General features: G+C 39.9%; 1 protein-coding gene across 2 annotated transcripts; it reads left to right on the top strand.

Moving 5' to 3' along the window:
* Nucleotides 1-73: 73 nt before the first annotated feature.
* DIS3 (DIS3 homolog, exosome endoribonuclease and 3'-5' exoribonuclease) lies at nt 74-19,281 on the top strand. 2 transcript variants are annotated; one of them, XM_042866915.1, is made up of 21 exons: nt 74-331; nt 2,032-2,189; nt 2,898-3,097; nt 3,210-3,283; nt 5,155-5,322; nt 7,093-7,257; nt 7,942-8,055; nt 8,144-8,281; nt 9,285-9,431; nt 10,058-10,174; nt 10,920-11,021; nt 11,224-11,288; nt 11,385-11,469; nt 11,993-12,120; nt 12,405-12,491; nt 13,341-13,497; nt 14,743-14,957; nt 15,807-15,975; nt 16,504-16,662; nt 17,031-17,153; nt 18,965-19,281. In XM_042866915.1, exons 1-21 carry the CDS (start codon nt 101-103, stop codon nt 19,052-19,054), a joined length of 2,892 nt encoding a protein of 963 aa, XP_042722849.1. In that variant the 5' UTR covers nt 74-100; the 3' UTR covers nt 19,055-19,281. The 2 variants fall into 2 exon arrangements, with proteins under 2 accessions (XP_042722849.1, XP_042722850.1); XM_042866916.1 differs by lacking the exons at nt 16,504-16,662; nt 17,031-17,153; nt 18,965-19,281 and having other exon boundaries at nt 15,794-15,878.
* The last annotated feature ends 814 nt before the right edge of the window (nt 19,282-20,095 follow it).

Genomic DNA, 20,095 nt, shown 5'->3' with positions numbered 1-20,095 from the left:
TAGGCGGAGCCGCGAGACGCCATCACCACGGCGACCCGGTGGCCGCGCCGCTTCCCGCCCCGCGCGGCGGGGGACGCTGGGAAGAGGCCGCGCCGGCGCCATGCTGACTTCGCGGACCTTCCTGAAGCGGACGCGGGCGGGTGCCGTGGTGAAGGTGGTGCGGGAGCATTACCTGCGCGACGATATCCCCTGCGGTGCCGACGCCTGCCCGCTCTGCCCGGCCCGGCCCGGCCAGCCCCTGGGGCTCGAGGCGCGGCCTAGCGGCGCCGTCAGCGGCCTGTGCCCCGGGCCGCACTACCTGCTGCCCGACACCAACCTTCTCCTGCACCAGGTGAGCGCCTCGCGGCCTCGGTTCGGTTCGGTGCGCGCGGGTGGGGATGGCCCTGGGGCTCGTGCTGCCCTCAGCACCGCGCTGGGCCTTCCCCTGTTGTCCGCCTGTTCCCGAGGCTGCGATTTGTCTGCCTGCCACCGCAGTGAGGAGCTTTCAGCGTCGCCCGGACTGGCCTGGTTTAGGCCGTTGGGGCCGCGTACGATTCCACGAGTGTGGGATGAACTCTTCTTTGTATTTCGTCAGCAGTACAAAGTGAGAGGCGGAAGGATTGAGAGCAGCCCTACCGAGAGGGACCTGCGTGCCCTGTTGATGGGCAGGCTGGACATCAGCCAGCAACGTGCCCTCAGGGCCCTGAAATCCAACTGTATCCTGGGCTGTATCAAAAGAAGAGTGGCCAGCAGGTCGGGGAGGGTGATCCTGCCCCTCTGCTCTGTGCTGGTGAGGCCTCACCTGGAGTACTGCATCCAGATGTGGAGTCCTCAGAACAGGAGAGACGTAGACCTGTTGGATTGTGTACAGAGGAGGGCCGCAGAAATGATCCGAGGGATGGAATGCCTTCCGTCTGAGGGCGGGCTGAGAGAGCTGGGTCTGTTCAGCCTAGGGAAGGGAAGGCTGTGAGGTGACCTGATAGCGGCCTGTCAGTGTCCGAAAGGGAGCTGCAGGAGAGAAGGAGACTTTAGCAGGGCCTGTGATGATAGGACAAGGGGAAATGGTTTCAAGCTTGGAGATTCATGATCCTTTGGGTCATGAACCTTCTAACCCTGGCCATTAAAGAGGGTAGATTTAGGTTGGATGTAAGGAGATCTTTCACAGTGAGGGTGGTGATGCAGTGGAACGGGTTACCTGGTGATGTGTGTGGTTCATGCCCTGTCCCTGGAGACTTTAACAGCAAGGCTGAATCAAGCCCTGGGCAACCTGATCTAGATGCGTGTGTTCCTGTTCATGGCAGGGCAGTTGGACTAGATGGCCCTTGGAGGTACCTTCCAACTATAAGGATTCTATGATTCTAATTGCATGAAGGCTTGATGTGATTCTGCAGATGGAGCAGTAGCAGGCTGGAGGCAAGGAGCTCTCAAGCTGAATTCTGAGGGTTTTTTTGATTGCTGTTGAATGCGTCTGTATGGCATGCAGTAGCCTGGTGCAAATGTTTGAGACTGGGAGAAGAAGAACAAGATGTGACAGCCTTAAGTTGCAGCAGAGCAGGTTCAGGTTGACTGTTAGGAATAATTTTCTCAGAAAGAGCGGCGGTGCATTGGAAGAGGCTATCCAGGGAAGTTGGTGGTATCACTATCCCTGGAGGTGCTCAAGAAATGTGTTGCACTGTGTTGTTTGCCTGTGTGTTGCACTGAGGGGCATGAGTTAGTGGGCACAGTGGTCGTGGGTTGATGGTTGGACTAGATGATGTTAGAAGTCTTTTCCAACCGTAATGATTCGTTAGCCCTGAGTAATTCATGAAGGCTGTTGTCAGTTACTCAGGAGAAGGGCAGAGCGCTCTGGCATTTTAGCAGTTATTGAACACTCAGAGGATTTGCCAGGGTACACTGGGAAGAACCAGAGCAGTGGGGATGTGATGGTTGTGGTGACAGCAGGAACAGGTTTTTACCCAGCTACAAGGCTGCAACAGCAAGATTGGGCCTGGTAATTTAGCCTGCATGTAGAAAAACACCACAGTTCTTATGCATTTCCATTTTGTTCCTCAGATTGATATTCTGGAAGACCCTGTTATTAAGAATGTCATTGTGCTACAGACAGTTTTACAAGAGGTCAGGAATCGGAGTGCACCAGTGTACAAACGAATCAGAGACGTGATTGGAAACCCTGAAAAACACTTCTATTCCTTCACCAATGAACATCATCGGTATGGTTTAGAATAGGGTATAACGTTGTATTGAAGTTTGGTAAACAAACTGGTACGTGGAATCAGGCAGGTAAAATGAGACTGATGTGCACAACACTTGATATATCTAAGAAGTCCGTCTGAGGAGTAATTGGATGTTACAGGAGCTTTCTCATTTTATAGTTGGTGTTGGCACACCAACTATATCTTCTGAAAAGGTGATTAAAATTCTGAATAAACTTGTCTGGCAAGACCTTTAACCTGAGCAGTGGAATCATGGTTATGCATTTTACACAAATTCTGATGCATTATTACTACTGCCAGTTCAATCCGTAGAACTCAAATCAGCTAGTTAGCAGCAAAAAAAAGGGGATGCAGTTAATTTGCCTTTATGTAGTTTCTGCTACAGCAGCATCAAGGCTCAAGCAGTGCTTGTCTTGAATGCTGTTCTGTTCAGTCCTCAGTGAGGACACTGTGTAAGAAATTGCCATTTCCTCGTTAGTTTTTTTAATCCTGTGTCCAAAGCCTTCAGTGCTCTTTAATGTTACACGTTTTACAAATTGGTTCAGCTGTATTTCTTTTGTCCCTACAGTCTAAAATGTTCATCTGAAAACAATAATAATTGTAACTGTAGATAGATGTTTGGATTTCTTGTTTGATGTAGTTGGCTTTGCTAACCTTCTCCCTGCCTGCTCCCTCTTTTTTTTTTTTCTTATTTTAAATTGTTAGAGAAACATACATAGAGCAAGAGCAAGGAGAAAGCTCTAATGACCGCAATGACAGAGCCATTCGGGTAGCAGTAAAATGGTACAGTGAACACTTGAAGAAAATACAGAATGAGGAGAACGAAGACATCCAAGTTATCTTTCTTACAAACGACAGAAATAATAAGGAGAAAGCCCTTGAGGAAGGGATAACTGCTTATACGTGTAAGTATGGTGGCATGAAGATTTAATTTATTGCTCAGGTATAAAATTTCAAGTGTCTTTATACCTAAATTCTCTGCCTCTCTTGCATAAATATTTGTGTGTGCTTTTGTAGGTGAGGAGTATATTAAAAGCTTGATAGATAATCCTGATCTTGTAGATCGTCTTGCTTGCGTATCTGATGAAGGGGTATGTCTTTATTCTCTTTTGGTTTATTTATTTTATAATATAATTTTGCAGTCTGTTATTGGATGCCGTTTGTCAGGCTACTAGCATCAGTTCAGAAAAAGGACTCTGGTCTTCATTACCATTTTGACAGTAAAACTTCTTGATGACTGAAAAGAATACTGCAGCTATTTTAAGTGCTGCTGATATGGCTATTGGAAGGTATTGTTTAGTTCTTTGTAAAAAGCCAGTTGCTAACATGGGAAGCTTAACAAGCGATTCAAGGAAGTGTATAAGTACTGCAAATAATTGAACTATAATTAAAACTTCAGAAGTCTGCATGACAAGCCATCTAGAAGTTTGTTTTGTGTCTGTTATTTCACAGTTCATTTGTCAGAAACATGTTTGATGAAAAGATTCGATATAGTCGTAAGTTGATAGAATTGTGTGCTGCAGCTCGAAGATGGGTTACTTCATCATCGTAGAATTATGGTAGAATGGGTTGGAAGCCCATCTGGTTTTCCCCTCAGGCTGTGGGCAAGGTTGCCACCCACTAGAACAGAATTCCCCACCCAGGCATGTCCCATAAGACTGACATAGCTGAAAACTAGCACACCTAAAGTAAAGTGAACGAAGGGATGCCATTCAGAGGGACCTTGACAGGCTGGAAAGGTGGGCCCAGGCGAACCTGATGAGGTTCAACATGGCAGACAAAGTGCAGAGTTTTGCACTTGGGCTGGAGGAATCCCCGGCATCCATGCAGACTGGAAAGAGCGGTCCTGGAGAGCAGCCCTGTGGAGAAGGACCTGGGGGTCTTAATAGATGAAAAGCTTAACATGAGCCAGCAGCGTGCCCCTTGTGGCTTGAAAAGCAAACGGTATCCCAATGGGCTCCATCAGAAGAGGGGTGGCCAGCAGGGACAGGCAGGTGATTGTCCCCCTCTACTCTGCTCTTTTGAGGCCCCATCTGGAGTACTGTGTCCAGGTGTGAAGCCCCCAGTACAAGAAAGACAGGGAGCTGTTGGAGAGGGTCCAGAGGAGGGCCACAAAGATGATCAGGGCACTGGAGCACCTCCCCTACGGAGACAGGCTGAGGAAGCTGGGCTTGTTCAGGCTGGGGAAAAGGAGGCTGCGGGGTGACCTCATTGTAACCTTTCAGTACGTAAAGGGAGCCTAGAAACAGGAGGGGCATGAACTCTCTGAGAGGGTAGATAACTGCAGGACAAGGGGAAATGTTTTTTTTAAGTTGAGGGAGAGGTTGGATGTTGCGGTAGTTCTTTACAAGGAAAGTGGCGAGGTGCAGGAACAGGCTGCCCATAGAGGTTGTGGATGCCCTGTTCCTAGAGGTGTTCAAGGCCAGATTGGATGGGGCCCTGGGCAGCCTGGTCTACTAGATGATCTTTGAGGTTCTTTTCCACCCAGGCCATTCTGTGATGATCGTTACTCTAATAGATTGGAGTGGGACATGCAAGAGTGGGAGGCTGAGCTGATCTTTTCAGCAGTTATCTGCAGTTCATTTAACTTTGACTGATTCATGCAGCTGCTCTGTGCTCTGTAGTACTGTCCTAATGTTTTTTTCCAAGTCTATGTTTAGTGAATGCATAAAAACAAACAAATGTCTCCATCACTTGTGTAGTGACCTCTTAAGTCTGTGCAGGCAAGCAGGGAGAGAAACAGAGGTGTTCTTAGTGTTGTCACATTTTTATGCTTTTTGTGTTTAATTAGGAAAGTTACTGTTCAATACCAGTTTGTCATTCTTGTGCATTTCTGTTCCTATACATAGTTATAATTTTGGAGTTTGCTAACTTGAGTTTCATGTTCCTGAGATGATCAGTTTTAGAGTAATTATGAATGTAAAAGACTATTTCTTTTTTTTTTTTGTTTTCCCCCTTAAAGAAAGAAATAGAAAGTGGCAAAATAATTTTCCCAGAACACGTTCCTCTTAGCAAATTACAGCAAGGAATAAAATCTGGCATTTACCTCCAAGGAACCTATAGAGCAAGCAGAGATAATTATCTTGAAGCTACTGTTTGGGTTCATGGGGATGCTGAAGAAAACAAAGAGGTGAGTGTTTTAACTTCACACTGTGAATTTTACTTGGTCATTACTGAATGATTATGTAATTATTTCACAGTGATAAGTGGTATTAAATGGCAGTATTATTTTTTTCTCTTTTTGTTTATTTTTCTGACATGGGGTTTTTGCTTCGTTTTTGTGGAGATAGACCACTGAAATAGTGAGGATGCTCTTTTTTCAAAAAAGATGTTAAAAGGCATAATGTGTTCTTTGAAAAAGTGTATGAAAAACTAAAACGGAATCTTTGATTTGAAACACTGTCATATTCAAGTCAATTGAAGTAGTATTTTCTTAAATTATTGTAAAGTGTGTGATGGAAAAAGTAATAAACTTATAGGAACATTTTCAGAAAAACTGTGGTGAGCCTTCGTGGAGCTCTCTTGCGTTATTTGCCCTGGTAATTTTAGGCTGTTGCCCTTTGAGCAGTTTACCTTGGTTTCTTCCTGCTGGATTTTGAACGTGCAGCTGGTACAATTGGACACGTTTCCAAATGGCAGCAGATGGCTCTTCACTCTCTATTTCTGGTGGCAGCTGACAGTTCTTCCTTGGCTCTCAAATTATTGTATTCCAGTCTCACAACAGTATGTGGAAGGCTCTTAGCCTGCAAAAACAGAAGAATTTTCTGATTTGAAGAAGAAAAAAATTGAGAAAACAAGTGGTTTTACAGGGACTACTGGAATTCTGAAATAAGAAATTGGTTGAAAGGCCGCAGGCAGAGGGTGGTCATCAATGGCTCTATGTCCAGGTGGAGGCCGGTGGTAACAAGTGGTATCCCCCAGGGGTCTGTCTTGGGACTGGTGCTCTTTAACATCTTTATCGGTGACATCGATGAGGAATCCCAGGCATCCATGCAGACTGGAAGGAGTGGTTCTGGAGAGCAGCCCTGTGGAGAAGGACCTGGGGGTCTTAATAGATGAAAAGCTTAACATGAGCCAGCAGCGTGCCCCTTGTGGCTTGAAAAGCAAACGGTATCCCAATGGGCTCCATCAGAAGAGGGGTGGCCAGCAGGGACAGGCAGGTGATTGTCCCCCTCTACTCTGCTCTTGTGAGGCCCCATCTAGAGTGCTGTGTCCAGGTGTGGAGCCCTCAGTACAAGAAAGACAGGGAGCTGTTGGAGAGGGTCCAGAGGAGGGCCACAAAGATGATCAGGGCACCAGAGCACCTCCCCTACGGAGACAGGTTGAGGGAGCTGGGTTGATTCAGGCTGGGGAGAAGAAGGCTGCAGGGTGACCTCATTGTAACCTTTCAGTACGTAAAGGGAGCCTAGAAACAGGAGGGGCATGAACTCTCTGAGAGGGTAGATAACTGCAGGACAAGGGGAAATGGTCTTGAGGGAGGCAAGAGTTAGGTTGGATGTCAGGGGGAAGTTCTTTACAAGGAAAGTGGCGAGGTGCAGGAACAGGCTGCCCATAGAGGTTGTGGATGCCCTGTTCCTGGAGGTGCTCACGGCCAGATTGGATGGGGCTCTGGGCAGCCTGGTCTAGCATTAAATGGGGAGGTTGGTGGCCCTGCCTGTGGTGGGGAGGGGTTGGAGATTCATAGTCCTTGAGGTCCCTTCCAACCCTGGCCATTCTGTGGTTCTGTGAATTCTGAAATAACGTCATGAGTACCAAAAGAAATTTAGGCAGTGCAAGAAGTGTGTAACAAACAGAGCGTGGAGCCTGTTGTACATTTTTACTCTTCTGTTACACTGATGTGAATCTTTTGTTGCTGTCATCATAAACATCTGTATTTCTGTTTTGTTTTCTAAAAATCCAGATAATTATACAGGGTCTTAAGCATTTAAACCGAGCAGTTCATGAAGATATTGTAGCTGTGGAGTTGTTAGCAAAAGATGAATGGGTGGCACCATCCTCAGTGGTCTTGCAAGATGATGGCCAGAATGAAGATGACATTGAAATGGAAGAAAAGAAAGAAAACATTGTATGAAACAAAATTACCTTTTTAAATTATTATTATTTTAATGATTCCTGTCTTTATTAAGAGATAAATGTTACTGAGCAGTAGCCAAGTAATAATGCAAAGCTATATTCTGATATGCAGATAGACTGGTTGGTTTTTAATGGCAATGCATACATTTGGAACAGGTTATAAAATACTCCTTATCTACTTGCAGTAATTCTGCTTACTGTATATGCACACGTGTATGTATGCCCTGTGCAATAAATATTTGCGTTTCTTTAAAAATACAATCTTCCCACTGAAGTCCGTGGGAATACATTTTAATTACTGTGTTTAGAATTGTTTGAGAATTTTTCAAACTGCATAAAAAGGCTTCTTAAAAATGAAAATAATGGGTTGGGGGGAAAAAATGGAGATAGTTAGGAAAATGAACAGAGACTGTAGTACAGGATAGCATTTCTTTAGGCTTTTTCTGTTCTTTGTTCTAAAACCATGTCCACAAGAAAACTTGACCAATTAGTCATGTTTCAAATATTAAGAAGCCCAGGGAGGCATTATTCCATTCATGATGTCATAAGAGGGTTCATGGAACTGTAGTGATACATAACCTACTACCAGCAAGGTTTGAGATGAGTGCTGATTTTAAATGGTTCTGTGGTCTTTACCTTTTGTTTATTTTGTTGTTGTTTTTTTTTTTTGTCTCAGTTGAAGGTTTCTGTTAACAAGAACATGCTGAGACCTACAGGAAAAGTGGTGGGTATTATAAAGCGAAACTGGCGACCGTTCTGTGGCATGCTCTCCAAGTCACAGATTAAAGAGGTAAGGCAGTAAATCTATTGTAAGGGTAGGATTTAAAAACAAAACAAAACAAAGTAGAAATAATTTGTTCCTTTGTCTGTGTTAATAGGCAAGGCGACACTTGTTTACACCAGCTGATCGCAGGATTCCTCGGATTCGAATAGAAACAAGACAAGCAGATAAATTGGAAGGACAAAGAATAATTGTTGCTATTGATGGTTGGCCTAGGAATTCTAGGTATCCTAATGTAAGTTCTGATGCTTCTTTCTTAACGCTTACCTATCTGACATTTAACTGTTAGACTGAAAGGCTAATGGAGTTGTTTTGAGTTATGTGTAAACCCTCAGCTTTTAGGCAAAACAAACTGCTGTTTACAAGTCTAACAGCAGCGTAGATGTTATCATAAAAGGCTTTATGTGAAGAGCAGATTTATCTGTGAGTAATGAAGGTCGCTTACACTCAAACAAAATTTAGCCCTGTATTTGGAAGTTTGAAGGGGGAGGAAAGGGGGAAGCGTGGAGGGATCCATTTTGTCTTTCATGTGGACAGTAGATATATTGCATGTGGAAGGAAAAAAATATGTTTAAGGCTCAGGGATACAACCATAATAGGCTTAGGACATTTCTACAGAGTAAATGGATGCAGTATGCTAACAAGAGATAAGATTGCACTTGTAAAAGTTTTGTGAAGATGAAATCCTGTACAGAACACAGGGATTTCACTTCTCCACTTCCTTGAAACATCATCATGTGTGCCAGCTATTCCAGTAATAAAATAGAAATCTAATTTATGCTAGCTAGTTTGTTAAATAAACCAAGACAGCTGTTTGCTAGTTACAGGTGTGCTGCTATTGTAATGTTAGGCATCTTTAGTATATGCTACATTGCAATTGCGCTACTTAAAGCAAGTTAGATTGAGTTGATGAGAGGAGAGGGAAAAAAAAGGCATTTAAAGTTTTTATCTTAGGTTTATTTCGCGTATTACTTTTGAACATACAGTGTTACTTGGTGTGTGTGTGTGTGTGTGTGTGTGTGTGTGTGTGTGTGTGTGTGTAATCACCAAGGTTGGAAAAGACCTCCAAGATCATCCAGTCCAAAATCCTCCTATCACCATATTTCCCCACTAAGCCGTGTCCCTCAGTACATCTAAACATTTCTGGAGCACCTCCAGGGATGGTGACTCCACCACCTTCCTGGGCAGCCCATTCCAGTGCTATATATGTATATATACACATGTATGTTATTTCTCAGGGTCATTTTGTGAAGAATTTGGGAAGTGCTGGAGATAAAGAGACTGAGACAGAAGTTCTTCTCCTTGAGCATGATGTCCCTCATCAGCCTTTCTCTCAGAATGTCCTCAGTTTCCTACCGAAAATGCCATGGAGCATTACAGAAAAGGTAATAGGTTCAAAATTATAGCCATAATTACTGTGCCAGCTTCAAATTACAATATTCTTGAATGGTCCAGTGCACCAAAAATAGAGGGATAAAATTATCCTAAATTTCCTGCATCTCACTAGACAGGGTTGTAACCAAATGCAGTAGCCTTCGTGTCTTTTCTCAGATTATTTTGGTGTTAATTTTAATATATTCCAGTAGAATCCAGTACGGTAATCAGAGGAAGGAAAGTTACTGTTTGCAGAATTGCTTGTTTTAATTGATGTGAGTGAATTTCAGATTCTCCACAGTATCTTAAATGTGGGAAATGGTTGGTTTAGAATGTAAAGAAAAGGAAACACTTGATTGGAAAGATGTTTTTATTCTCTGTTTCCTTTTTGCTTACACTATAACAAAATTTCGGTAGTTGTCATTGTCTTGCCTTTGTTATCACTACAGTCTCTGTGCACCTCTTTTGTTTGGTTGAATAATGTTGCAGACTGTGTACTTAAAAATATGTGATTACTTTGGAAAGTCTTACACAAAGTCTCAAATTATCTTTTCTCAAATTATCATTTCTTTTTATTTCTCCTTTAACGTGGATGTTCTGTACAACTTCCTTTTTTTTTTTTTTTTTTTAATTTCAGGATATGAAATATAGGGAGGACTTGAGGCATCTGTATGTTTGTAGCGTTGATCCTCCTGGCTGTACAGATATTGATGATGCATTGCATTGTAGAGAAATAGGAAATGGAAATCTGGAGGTGGGTTGTTTGCTTTTTTGCTTTTCAGAACAGTCAGTAGTGAGAACAGTAATTGATGCAAGCAAAACTCTAGGTCTGTTGTGAAAGAAACCAATGGTCGGCACTGCTGACGAGTGAGGTGGGAATAAAGAAATGTAGTTGACTTGCATTACATCAGTATCTAAAGCGTAATTGAACGTCTTCTCAATTGAACCTGCTGTCTGCTCATTTGATGTGAGAAAGTAACGGGTTTTATTTACTGCTTTAACTGAGTATAGACACAAGTATCTGTGGCTAGGATGAGGAACTAGTGGAAGGAGTGAAGTTACAGCTGAAATAGTGAAGGACTTATTAGAAAAAGTCACTGAAAAGCTACAAGATGAACACAACTCTGTACCTCACTGTATCTGATTTAGGCAGATTTTCTTTGTTACTTTGTAATTGCAATAGCAGAGAATGCCAAAATTAGAAGTCCAGCAAACAGGGAAAAGCAACAAACCTGCAGAGTTGAATTGGTAACGAATGCAGTTTTCCACTAAACATACACATGGCTTTATTGTTCAGAATTGCTACCACTGTTCATTTTCTGCAATGCTTTTAACTCTTCCTACTTGTAAATATAGAAGTTGCTGGGAGGAATAGGAAAAGGGTAAATTGGGTTTGAAATAAAACCTTGAGAAAGTTTCTTTTATGTTGAGAGCTGTTTGCTTCATAGAATGTATAACGTGACACTGCCTGGGTTTTGTTTTGTTTTGTTTTTTTTAAGGTTGGTGTGCATATTGCAGATGTCAGTCATTTTATTCGTCCAGGAAACGCTTTGGATGAGGAATCAGCAAAAAGAGGAACAACTGTATATCTGTGTGAAAAGGTAAGTTTTCTATATGGAAAGTTTTTTGTGCAATTAAGCGGTTGGATTTTTCATTGCTTTCCTTTCCTTTGTTCCTGATTTGTACAATGTTATCAGAATGATGGAAAGTATTATTTTCAAGCTTTCAGTGTACTAAAAATTACAATATGAAGTAATTGTGATTAATTGTGACTAGTGATGCATTTTATTTGTTATTTTGCAGAGGATTGATATGGTTCCAGAACTGCTTAGCTCCAATTTATGCTCCTTAAGATCTAATGTGGACAGGTATATGTATACTATCCATATGTCGATCCTGACAAGAAACTCCAGATGTGTGTGCATGGATTTTAACAGATTTCCCCCCTATTCCCCTTTTCATAGGCTTGCATTTTCGTGTATATGGGAGATGAACCAAAAGGCTGAAATTCTAAACACCAGATTTACAAAGAGTATTATTAATTCCAAGGTTGGTTGCATGAATGTGGTATTTATTTAAAAGAAAAGAACACTTCTTGTGAGAAATGTTATACTGAAGTTTTCCTGTTTCTGTTACTGATGTGCTTTCTCAAAGTTAGGAAACCAAGCTTGAATCCTTAAGTGAGGAAAAATATTGTTATCCTATGCTATTCTTCTAGACAATTCAGTGGTGCAATGTTGTTTTGTACAGTCACTTTATAGTATTTCATTTAAAAAATATAAATGCACTGATACATATTAGACATAGTTTGCTATACACCAGCTAGTCATCTAGTTAAGTTCAGGTATTATATCAGCATTTTAAAAGAATACTGTGCATGTTTACTTTTTCTTGGAGTTTTGCTTAGATCTGTGCTGTTCTGCTATTCTTTGAGAATGATGTTCATAGAGGTGTTGAGCAGAAAGCTTTGTATTATTGTGAATGAGCTTTGACCAAAAAAACCTGTTTTTTTTCTGAGAGATAGAAGTGTGCTTTTTCAGTATTGTGACGTTTTGTTTTGTTTTTCTCCAAGGCTTCTCTTACGTATGCTGAAGCACAGATGAGAATTGATTCGGCAACAATGAGTGATGATATTACTGTCAGCCTGCGTGGACTGAACAAATTAGCAAAAATTCTGAAGAAGAAAAGAATTGATAACGGGTAAACAATGCAGTGATGCTGTTATTTTTCCCTTTTTTCATCTCTTTTTTGCTGTTGAACTACATGAAGATGCTCTATATCCCTTTTTGCAATTAAACTCTTTTGGAAACAAAAGCTAATAGTGATGTGTATCAGCACTGCTATTTCTACTGTTTTGAACGTTAATTCCTTTTTCTTTTCTTTTTTGTAAATTAGCATTTTGTTACAAAGCAAGCTGTTGTAGGTAGGCCTCCAACTCAGCTGCTGTTTCTCCTTTACAGTAATATCACTTAACTGTCTTGCAGAGCTTTGACGCTTTCCTCACCAGAAGTTCGTTTTCACATGGATAGTGAAACTCACGATCCCATTGATCTGCAAACTAAGGAACTTAAGTAAGCCCTGTTGGTTTCCTCAGCTACTTAAAAATTCCTATTGTTCCATCCCTATCCCGAATTAAGTATCAGCCTGTAGTGTACAGAGTTTATGCAGTAGTCCAAGTCAGTAATCGTAGGAAAGATGGTTCTTCTGTATTTTACTACTCTGTTTATGAAGTATGTTTGAGCTCTGTTTCATCCGTGAGTTTAAGTCTTTGCTACTGGTTTAATGGAGCACTAGGTTACAGGCTCTCCACGTTCTCTGTGACGCTTTCTTACTAACAGAGGAAGGGAAAGTAGAGTTTGGAGGAGTGGATTACTGGAACTTTAACAACAACATGGTAATCGTTGCAGAGGTGCAGAGTGATATTGACAGCCTTACTGAGGAGTTTTTAAAATGGTGCTACTGATTCAGTTTCTGAGTCCAGATACTCCTATCCTACTAGTAGGTATTTTCTGTGCTAAAATCCATATGCAGATCTTACACTTGTGTATACTGCTATGACTTGATGGTGTGCAACATAGTGCTTTCAAGCTTTGTATGTGTGCTTGAATAGTATTCTTAAGCATAAGAAATCTGTTGGTCTTTCCAGAGATAGCATTGCCATTTTAAAGAGTGTTTTTCTCCAGATTTGTTATTTTAGAATATTTTGGGTTTTTATTTTTTCTTCAGTCCCACCATTTGAAGTTTAGTAAGTACATTTTGGCATGCTCTCAGTCTTAAAAATATATGCCTACTTTGTACCATTTTAAAAAATTCTAGATTACTAGATAGTGTTATAGAATATTGTTAGGATAATAATAGGATACATAGCAAGTATCTAATTTGACACTTTTCTAACTATACAAAATATTTTCTGTTGATAGAGAGACCAACTCCATGGTTGAAGAGTTCATGTTGCTTGCCAATGTCTCTGTGGCACAAAAAATTTATGATGAGTTCCCAGAGTTTGCCTTGCTCCGGAAACATCCTGCTCCTCCTCCATCGAATTACGACATCCTTGTGAAGGCAGCCAAGTCCAAGGCAGGTTTTTACCATTCTCATGAGTTAATTTAAAAAGCCGTGCTTTCTGTCTGGTTGGCCACTTATCCAAGAGTGGCGATTGGAAATCAATGTCTTGAGAACATACATTGATTTGCCTTTTACCTGCTGGTACCTGCAGGAGGCATCTGTACCTTTTGATGAAAAGAAGAATTATGTGCTTTAAAAAAAAAAAAAAAAAAGACTAACCTCTTTCAGGAAAAGAAAGTAGAAAACACTAATTCTTTTATGTATTTTAACTGTTAGTGAAACACTTTTCTCCTTTCCAAGCCATGGATGCTGTTTTTCAGACAGTTCTTGGCTTTGAATCACATACATTGTTGCTCTCTGTTAAAGTCTGGAAGTAAGGAAGTGTTTGCATGTGTTCACAGTTTCCATCTTCTCATTAGGTCAGCTAGGGGTTAGTTAGTGTAGCCTGAAACAACTCTGATTTGATAAGTCTTAACTAAGAAGCATTACTTTTCCAGTTTTGTGATCTTGTGTTCAAAGATTGCAGTCCCCAGTTGAGTTGAACCCTTAAGTTAACTTTCTAGGCGTTCTCGTGTGAGTTAGGAATTCCTTTCCACAGTTTTTTGTCCCCCTGCCTCTTTTTTTTTTTTTCCTCTCTTTTTAATAAGAAAGAGGGGGAAAACTCTGGAATTATATCAGTATAATAATATTAATAGAAGAGTAAAAAAAAAAACAATGCTTCATTTTCCTTTCTTGTAAAGTTGGAGTAGTCTTTTCATTTCTAATCTGAAAATGGTTTTCAAAGCAGTTTTTTACTTGGAAGGCTAAGTTCATTTCCATAGGCAGAAGTTCTTCTAACTAGGCAAAGTTACTTTAATGACTCAGAACCAGTGCAGTTGGGCGTTTGCATGCTTTTTTTGTTGTTGTTGTTGTTGGAATTAGGGTTAGGTAAGTTGTAAGGTATAAGTTTTAATACCTACGTTACTCCTAAAGTAATGCTTCCTATTTATTTCCTTTGAAATTACAACAAAGAGCACAATCACACTGTTTGATAGAGCAAGTTCTTTGCTGCAGAACACTGTTTTGCAACACAGTCACCACCATAGCTATGCATTTTTGCCAATGACAAACAAGAGTTCTGTGTGACACAGCTGTCTTATTGTCTACATCTCCGAATTTATGAGGTAGGAAATTTGTTAGCGTTACTAAGAGCGACACGGGTTCAGCTGTGGTATTTCTGCTTACAATCTGTTCTTTTTGTTTTTTTGCTTTCTCCAGAATTTGGAAATAAAGACAGACTCTGCAAAGGCGTTAGCAGAATCATTAGACAAAGCTGAATCTCCTGATTTCCCATACCTAAATACACTGTTGCGAATTTTGACCACTCGCTGCATGATGCAAGCTGTGTATTTCTGTTCTGGAATGGATAGTGATTTTCATCACTATGGTTTAGCTTCACCTATTTATACCCACTTTACCTCACCTATTAGAAGGTACTTTCTTTCATTTTACAGTATTGTCAGAGGACAGAAGAAGTGATTTATTTGTTAAGAGAGTGCATTGGAGATTGTGTTTCCATTCAGCTTAAAATTTGAATTGGAAAGGCAGTGGCTTTACGTTACAGAAGTGTTATACAAACCAGCTTTGTCCAGCTTTAAGTAAGTCAAGCAGAGAGTAAGGCAGTGTTTGGCTACTTGTCAAGAGGAAGCTGTGTTGTAAACATTTAGATTCCTTCATATAAAAACATATAAAAATATTGTTAATTTAAATTTTCTTAATTAAACTTATTACAATGAAATTTAAGGCAATGTCTCTCTTGTGTGGGTAATTTCTAGAGCTTCTTGGAGTTCCACTAGTAAATCGTGTTCGTTAACAGATACGTTAAAGAATTTCTGGCTCAAATTCTCATAAAAGCTGTGTGCCAGGAGCATCGTGTGGTTATGTTTTGCAGAGTAAGGGCACTGAAATGAAGTTTTCCTAGTTCTTGAGAAAGGAAAGAGGAAAGGGCTTAACCTGTTGTGCTGAAACATCATTCTTGAGTTCAAAGTTAAAGCTTTATTTCTTCTTTGTAAGAATTTAGTAATGCAGGCTGCATTGGTAAACTGTAGTAAAGAATTCCTTAGATTAAAAAAGAAAATGGTGTAGTTCATAGTATTGTGAAGATACTCTCTGCAGAGTGTATATTTGATCAGCAAAGAGAATGTGATCTTCTAATTAATGTAGAGAGTTATCAGCAGACCATTACTATTAGAAAGAATTCTTGAGCTGTGAGATCTGTAAAAAAGCAAAATGTTAGTCAAACTGATAAAAACATTTTGACACATCACAGATCTTCTTTGCAGGTACGCTGACATTATAGTGCATCGTCTTTTGGCCGTGGCCATAGGAGCAGACAGTACCTATCCAGAACTTACTGATAAACATAAACTGGCAGATCTGTGTAAAAATCTCAATTACCGGCATAAAATGGCTCAATATGCACAAAGAGCATCTGTTGCTTTCCACACACAGGTAAATACTTCTGAGATGTAAGCATGATCTGTGGGGGATTCATGTTGCCCTTAAAGGAAAGGAAGAAACACTGAGCAATAACAGGCAGGTTGTGCTTTGGTGAGCAAAAGTAAGTCTGCAGGAATTATTATGAAAAAGTGCAGTTTCTTCAAGGAAAAGCTTCAACGTAACATTCCTGGTACTGAAGAGCTTAGAGTTGCATTTCTAGAAAGTGCTTTTAACTGTCTATATGGGTTCTGTTGTTTCTAGAAAATGCTTTTAACTGTCTATATGTTTACCATTGGCTTTCTTTTGTGTGTGTGTGTGTGTGTGTGTGTGTGTGTGTATACGTATATTTTTAATAAATATTCTGAATGAAATGGTATTATAAATAGCAAGTATAATTATTTGAATGAACTTCTTAAATATGGTGTGTAATAGTAAGTATAGATCTATATTTGCTCAAGTATTTTACTCTTTTTAAGTGGGTATATTTTTAATCCAGAAGGGAATGTGCTAACACCTTTTTTCTTCTATCTTCTGTTACAGCTGTTCTTTAAAACTAAGGGAGTAGTGAATGAAGATGCGTATATATTGTTTGTAAGAAGAAATGCAGTGGTGGTTTTAATTCCAAAGTATGGGTTGGAAGGAACAGTCTTCTTTGAAGAAAAAGATAAGCCAACACCAAAACTTGATTACAACAGTGAGGTACATTCATTTCGTAAGGTTTATTCTTCTTGGCCTTTTTTTTTTTTTTTTATGAGGTACACAAGCAAAATGACTAAAATCTATTCTAGTTGTGTTAGAAGGGTAATAGAGCCTTTTCTAATTTCATAGTATTTTATTACTCTGCAGTAGTAGTATTGTTGTGATCTTTGAGTTTAAGCAAAAAGGTTCTAACATCAGAATGGGTTTCTGTAATAGACAATATCTAATGATCCCAAAAAAATGCCACACAGATATGTACCTGCACCCTAACTTTCTGGACATTAAGAACTACATCTCAAAATATGTACTTGTATAAAAATGTAAGACAGTATGAACAGTAAGTATTAATACAAAATTTGAACTTACAGGTACCATCACTTACTGTGGAAGGCACAACACTATCTGTATTTGACAGAGTCAAAGTGAACGTTACGTTAGATGCGTCCAACATTCAACATCAGAAAATTCGGATGGAATTGGTAGAACCAAAGGTAAGACACAAGATTTGTGGTTTGTAGTAACCTGAAGGTCAGGATACAGCAAAATTGAAATACAACCTAAAAGTAAAAAATAAAAATTATTAAAAAAAAAAAAAAAAAAAAACCTCCAAAATCAACCAAAAAAAAAATATCAGTGAGCAAATCTATAGTGATTTGCTTCGTATCTATTCTCATTAAAACATAGATCTGCTTTTACTGTGTGTTGAAAAGCAGGAAGGGTTCTAAATGAAATTTCCTTTCTTGGCCCATTAAGAATATTACCATTGGAAGGATGATGATTTGCTGAAATGGTATATCTTAAGTTGTGTGGTTCTGTAATCAAATTGCTCTGAAATTCTGCCAGAACTCAGTAGGATCTTCTTTTAGCTCCAGTAAATTACTGTGCAACTCTGATGGGATCCTCAGAAGGAAGCTGTAATTGCTGGTTCTTTAATGAACACAGAGTACATAAATGGCAGTGCTTTCTTACCACAACTTCCACAATCCAAGAGTCTCTCGTGATAATACTGAAACAACTGTAATCTCTTAATAAGTGTGTGTCTGGCTTTAAAAACTGTTTCTGCTTTTAGCTGCTTCTCTCTGCATCTGAGACATTGGGGTTTTCACTTGGTCTCATGCCTCAGGCCTGCTGAATGTTTTGCATGGCAGTACAAGGTTGTGCGTATTTGCATGACGTTGCACATGACTCTTTTGGTAAATGGTTTGTTGCAGTAATTGAGTATATAAAATGAATAAATACAGTAATGCAGGGGAAGTGAAAATAAACAAAATATGACTGTTTATACATATATGTTAGGTTTTTCTGAGAAATCATGTTTCCAAACGTGTTTTGGTCTGTTGTAGTAGTCTGAATTGGGATCATTCAACTAATTTCTTCAGAAAATATACCATTACACAGCCTAGAAAGCTAGAATGCTTTATGCTTTCTTGTGACATTTACTCATTGAGAACAATTAAATTTTTGCTTTCACATTCTCTCTTCTCACAGTCTGATATTCCCTAGCTTGTCATAATGGTTACTTTCATCCTAGGTGTCTTAACAAATCCACACCTTAAGTTTATGGTGGTGGGTCTTTAATTCCAGTATAGGTGCCTGTGTTACTCTGCAATTAATTGTAACCATATTAGAATATAACTTGAATGAGCAAGTAGCATGACTCTTCTTCTGGTATATGCTCTTGCAATTTTCAAATCATTTCTATCCTGATATTGAAATCATAGTGATTAGTTCCTTGCATCAAGTTTCTGAAGTACCTGTTACCTCTTTACTGGTCAGGCATTGCAGTTTGCCCATAGACTCACTTGCAGAGAAACATACATGGGTCTAATCCTGGTTCAGTTACTAAAATCAATAGTATTTCATTCTACAACCTGCTTCACCCACTCTTTTACATATTCTCAAGGAAAGCGTAGCATGCCTTTTAATGACCTCTTTCCTAGAGTGCAGTTCACCATGCCTCTGTAAAGACACAGGCTTTTCTTTATTCTAATTCCTCCTTGTTCTGTATGGTCTGCTTTCCATTTTTCCAATTTCTACCAAGGCGTAATGTAACGTTCCTTTGCTGGGCTATGATCAGAGCCACACATTGAGCCTGACAAGGACTTAGTTTGATGCCTAGTGTTTCATTTAGAAGGGACGCTGCTGTTTGCTTAGTGTTTGAGCTGTGATAGCTATGCGATGCTAAACACTTTGTTACATGATTAGTATTTTCTCATGAGGATAGTGTAGCTGTAGAAGGTAAATGTATTACCAGAATAGTAGAAGCTAAAATGCTGTTTTCTGATTTGTTGGTTTACTGTAGATACTTGAAAGTGGTGTTCCTCCACATTTATCTACTGAGACGAACCACAGGAATGAACCAGAAAAAAAGAAGAAGAAGCTGCAACAGTAGCAAGGTCAAATAGTTAAAAAAAGTAGATGTGAGTTACTGGTATTTGCTTATTTTTTCCCTATGGGCAAAGTAATAGAAAATACTGTTTACTTTTACATCCACTTTTTAATACTTTGTAAAACTCTTCTCTTTTTATAATTTGTATGTGTGCGAGAAGATAAGTTTTAAAATCAAATATGTCTATAGTTTTATTGTATGGATGAAAAATAAATACTTCTCCAAAGTAACAGTACTCATGCGTTAGCATTTTATGGGCTGGTTAGGCCTGGTTCTGTGACTAGCGGGGCGGATGGATTCATGAATCCATGCCTCTAGAAAGGGGAAAACAGGGGACCCTGAATAAGTAAAAACAGCAGCAATGATCTGAGGAGAAACAAACTAACTAAATGTGGTATTGTAATGCAAGGTAATGTATTGTAATACTACATAATTAGAATTGAACCTAATCAATCAAATATGAGAGAATGTCCGAAAAAGCTGAAGACCTTACACTAACAGTGTGCAGTCGGGACAAGCAGCAGTGAGCAAGCCTGATGATGGAAAAAGAGGAACGTCAGGTGACCTATTGAGGTCTTACGTGTTCCACCTGAGCAGGAATGATAACAGTCTTCTGAGGTACGTAGTTCTTTTTTTCCAGGAAAGGTACCCAGAACTGGAGCATTAACTCTTAACATCATGTAGTGCACTGGGATTTTATGATGTGGAATACTGATAATCAAAAATCATAAAACCATGATCTGCTCAGGAGCCCATGCAGTATTATGCTTATTCCGCATCACCTGACAAAGGGGGCTTACAGTGAGGCTGTAGTTTGGAACATGCATTCTCCAAAAACCCACTACACCCAGAAAAGATTGTGTCTCTTTCTTATTAGTGAGCGAAGACATGGCAGTGATTTTGTCAATCACATCTGTTGGGATGTGACGACGGCCATCTTGCCACTTTACACCTAGGAACTGAATTTCCTGGACAGGTCCTTCACTTTGTTTCGCTTAATAGTGAAACCAGCACGGAGAAGGATCTGGATTATTTGCTCTCCTT

The sequence above is a fragment of the Lagopus leucura genome, unplaced genomic scaffold, assembly GCF_019238085.1.
Source record: "Lagopus leucura isolate 7727_CA_CO unplaced genomic scaffold, USGS_WTPT01 Super-Scaffold_100001, whole genome shotgun sequence".
Lineage (NCBI taxonomy): Eukaryota > Metazoa > Chordata > Aves > Galliformes > Phasianidae > Lagopus > Lagopus leucura.
Note: the sequence above shows the minus strand (reverse complement) of the source record. Positions and strands in the feature narration are given on the sequence as shown.

Bases quoted from the DNA above. Each gene is read 5' to 3' on its own strand.
- DIS3 (XM_042866915.1), top strand. From the start codon at position 101: ATGCTGACTTCGCGGACCTTCCTGAAGCGGACGCGGGCGGGTGCCGTG. The intron at 332-2,031 runs GTGAGCGCCTCG...TTTGTTCCTCAG, and splicing joins CCAACCTTCTCCTGCACCAG to ATTGATATTCTGGAAGACCC. The intron at 17,154-18,964 runs GTAAGACACAAG...GGTTTACTGTAG, and splicing joins TGGAATTGGTAGAACCAAAG to ATACTTGAAAGTGGTGTTCC.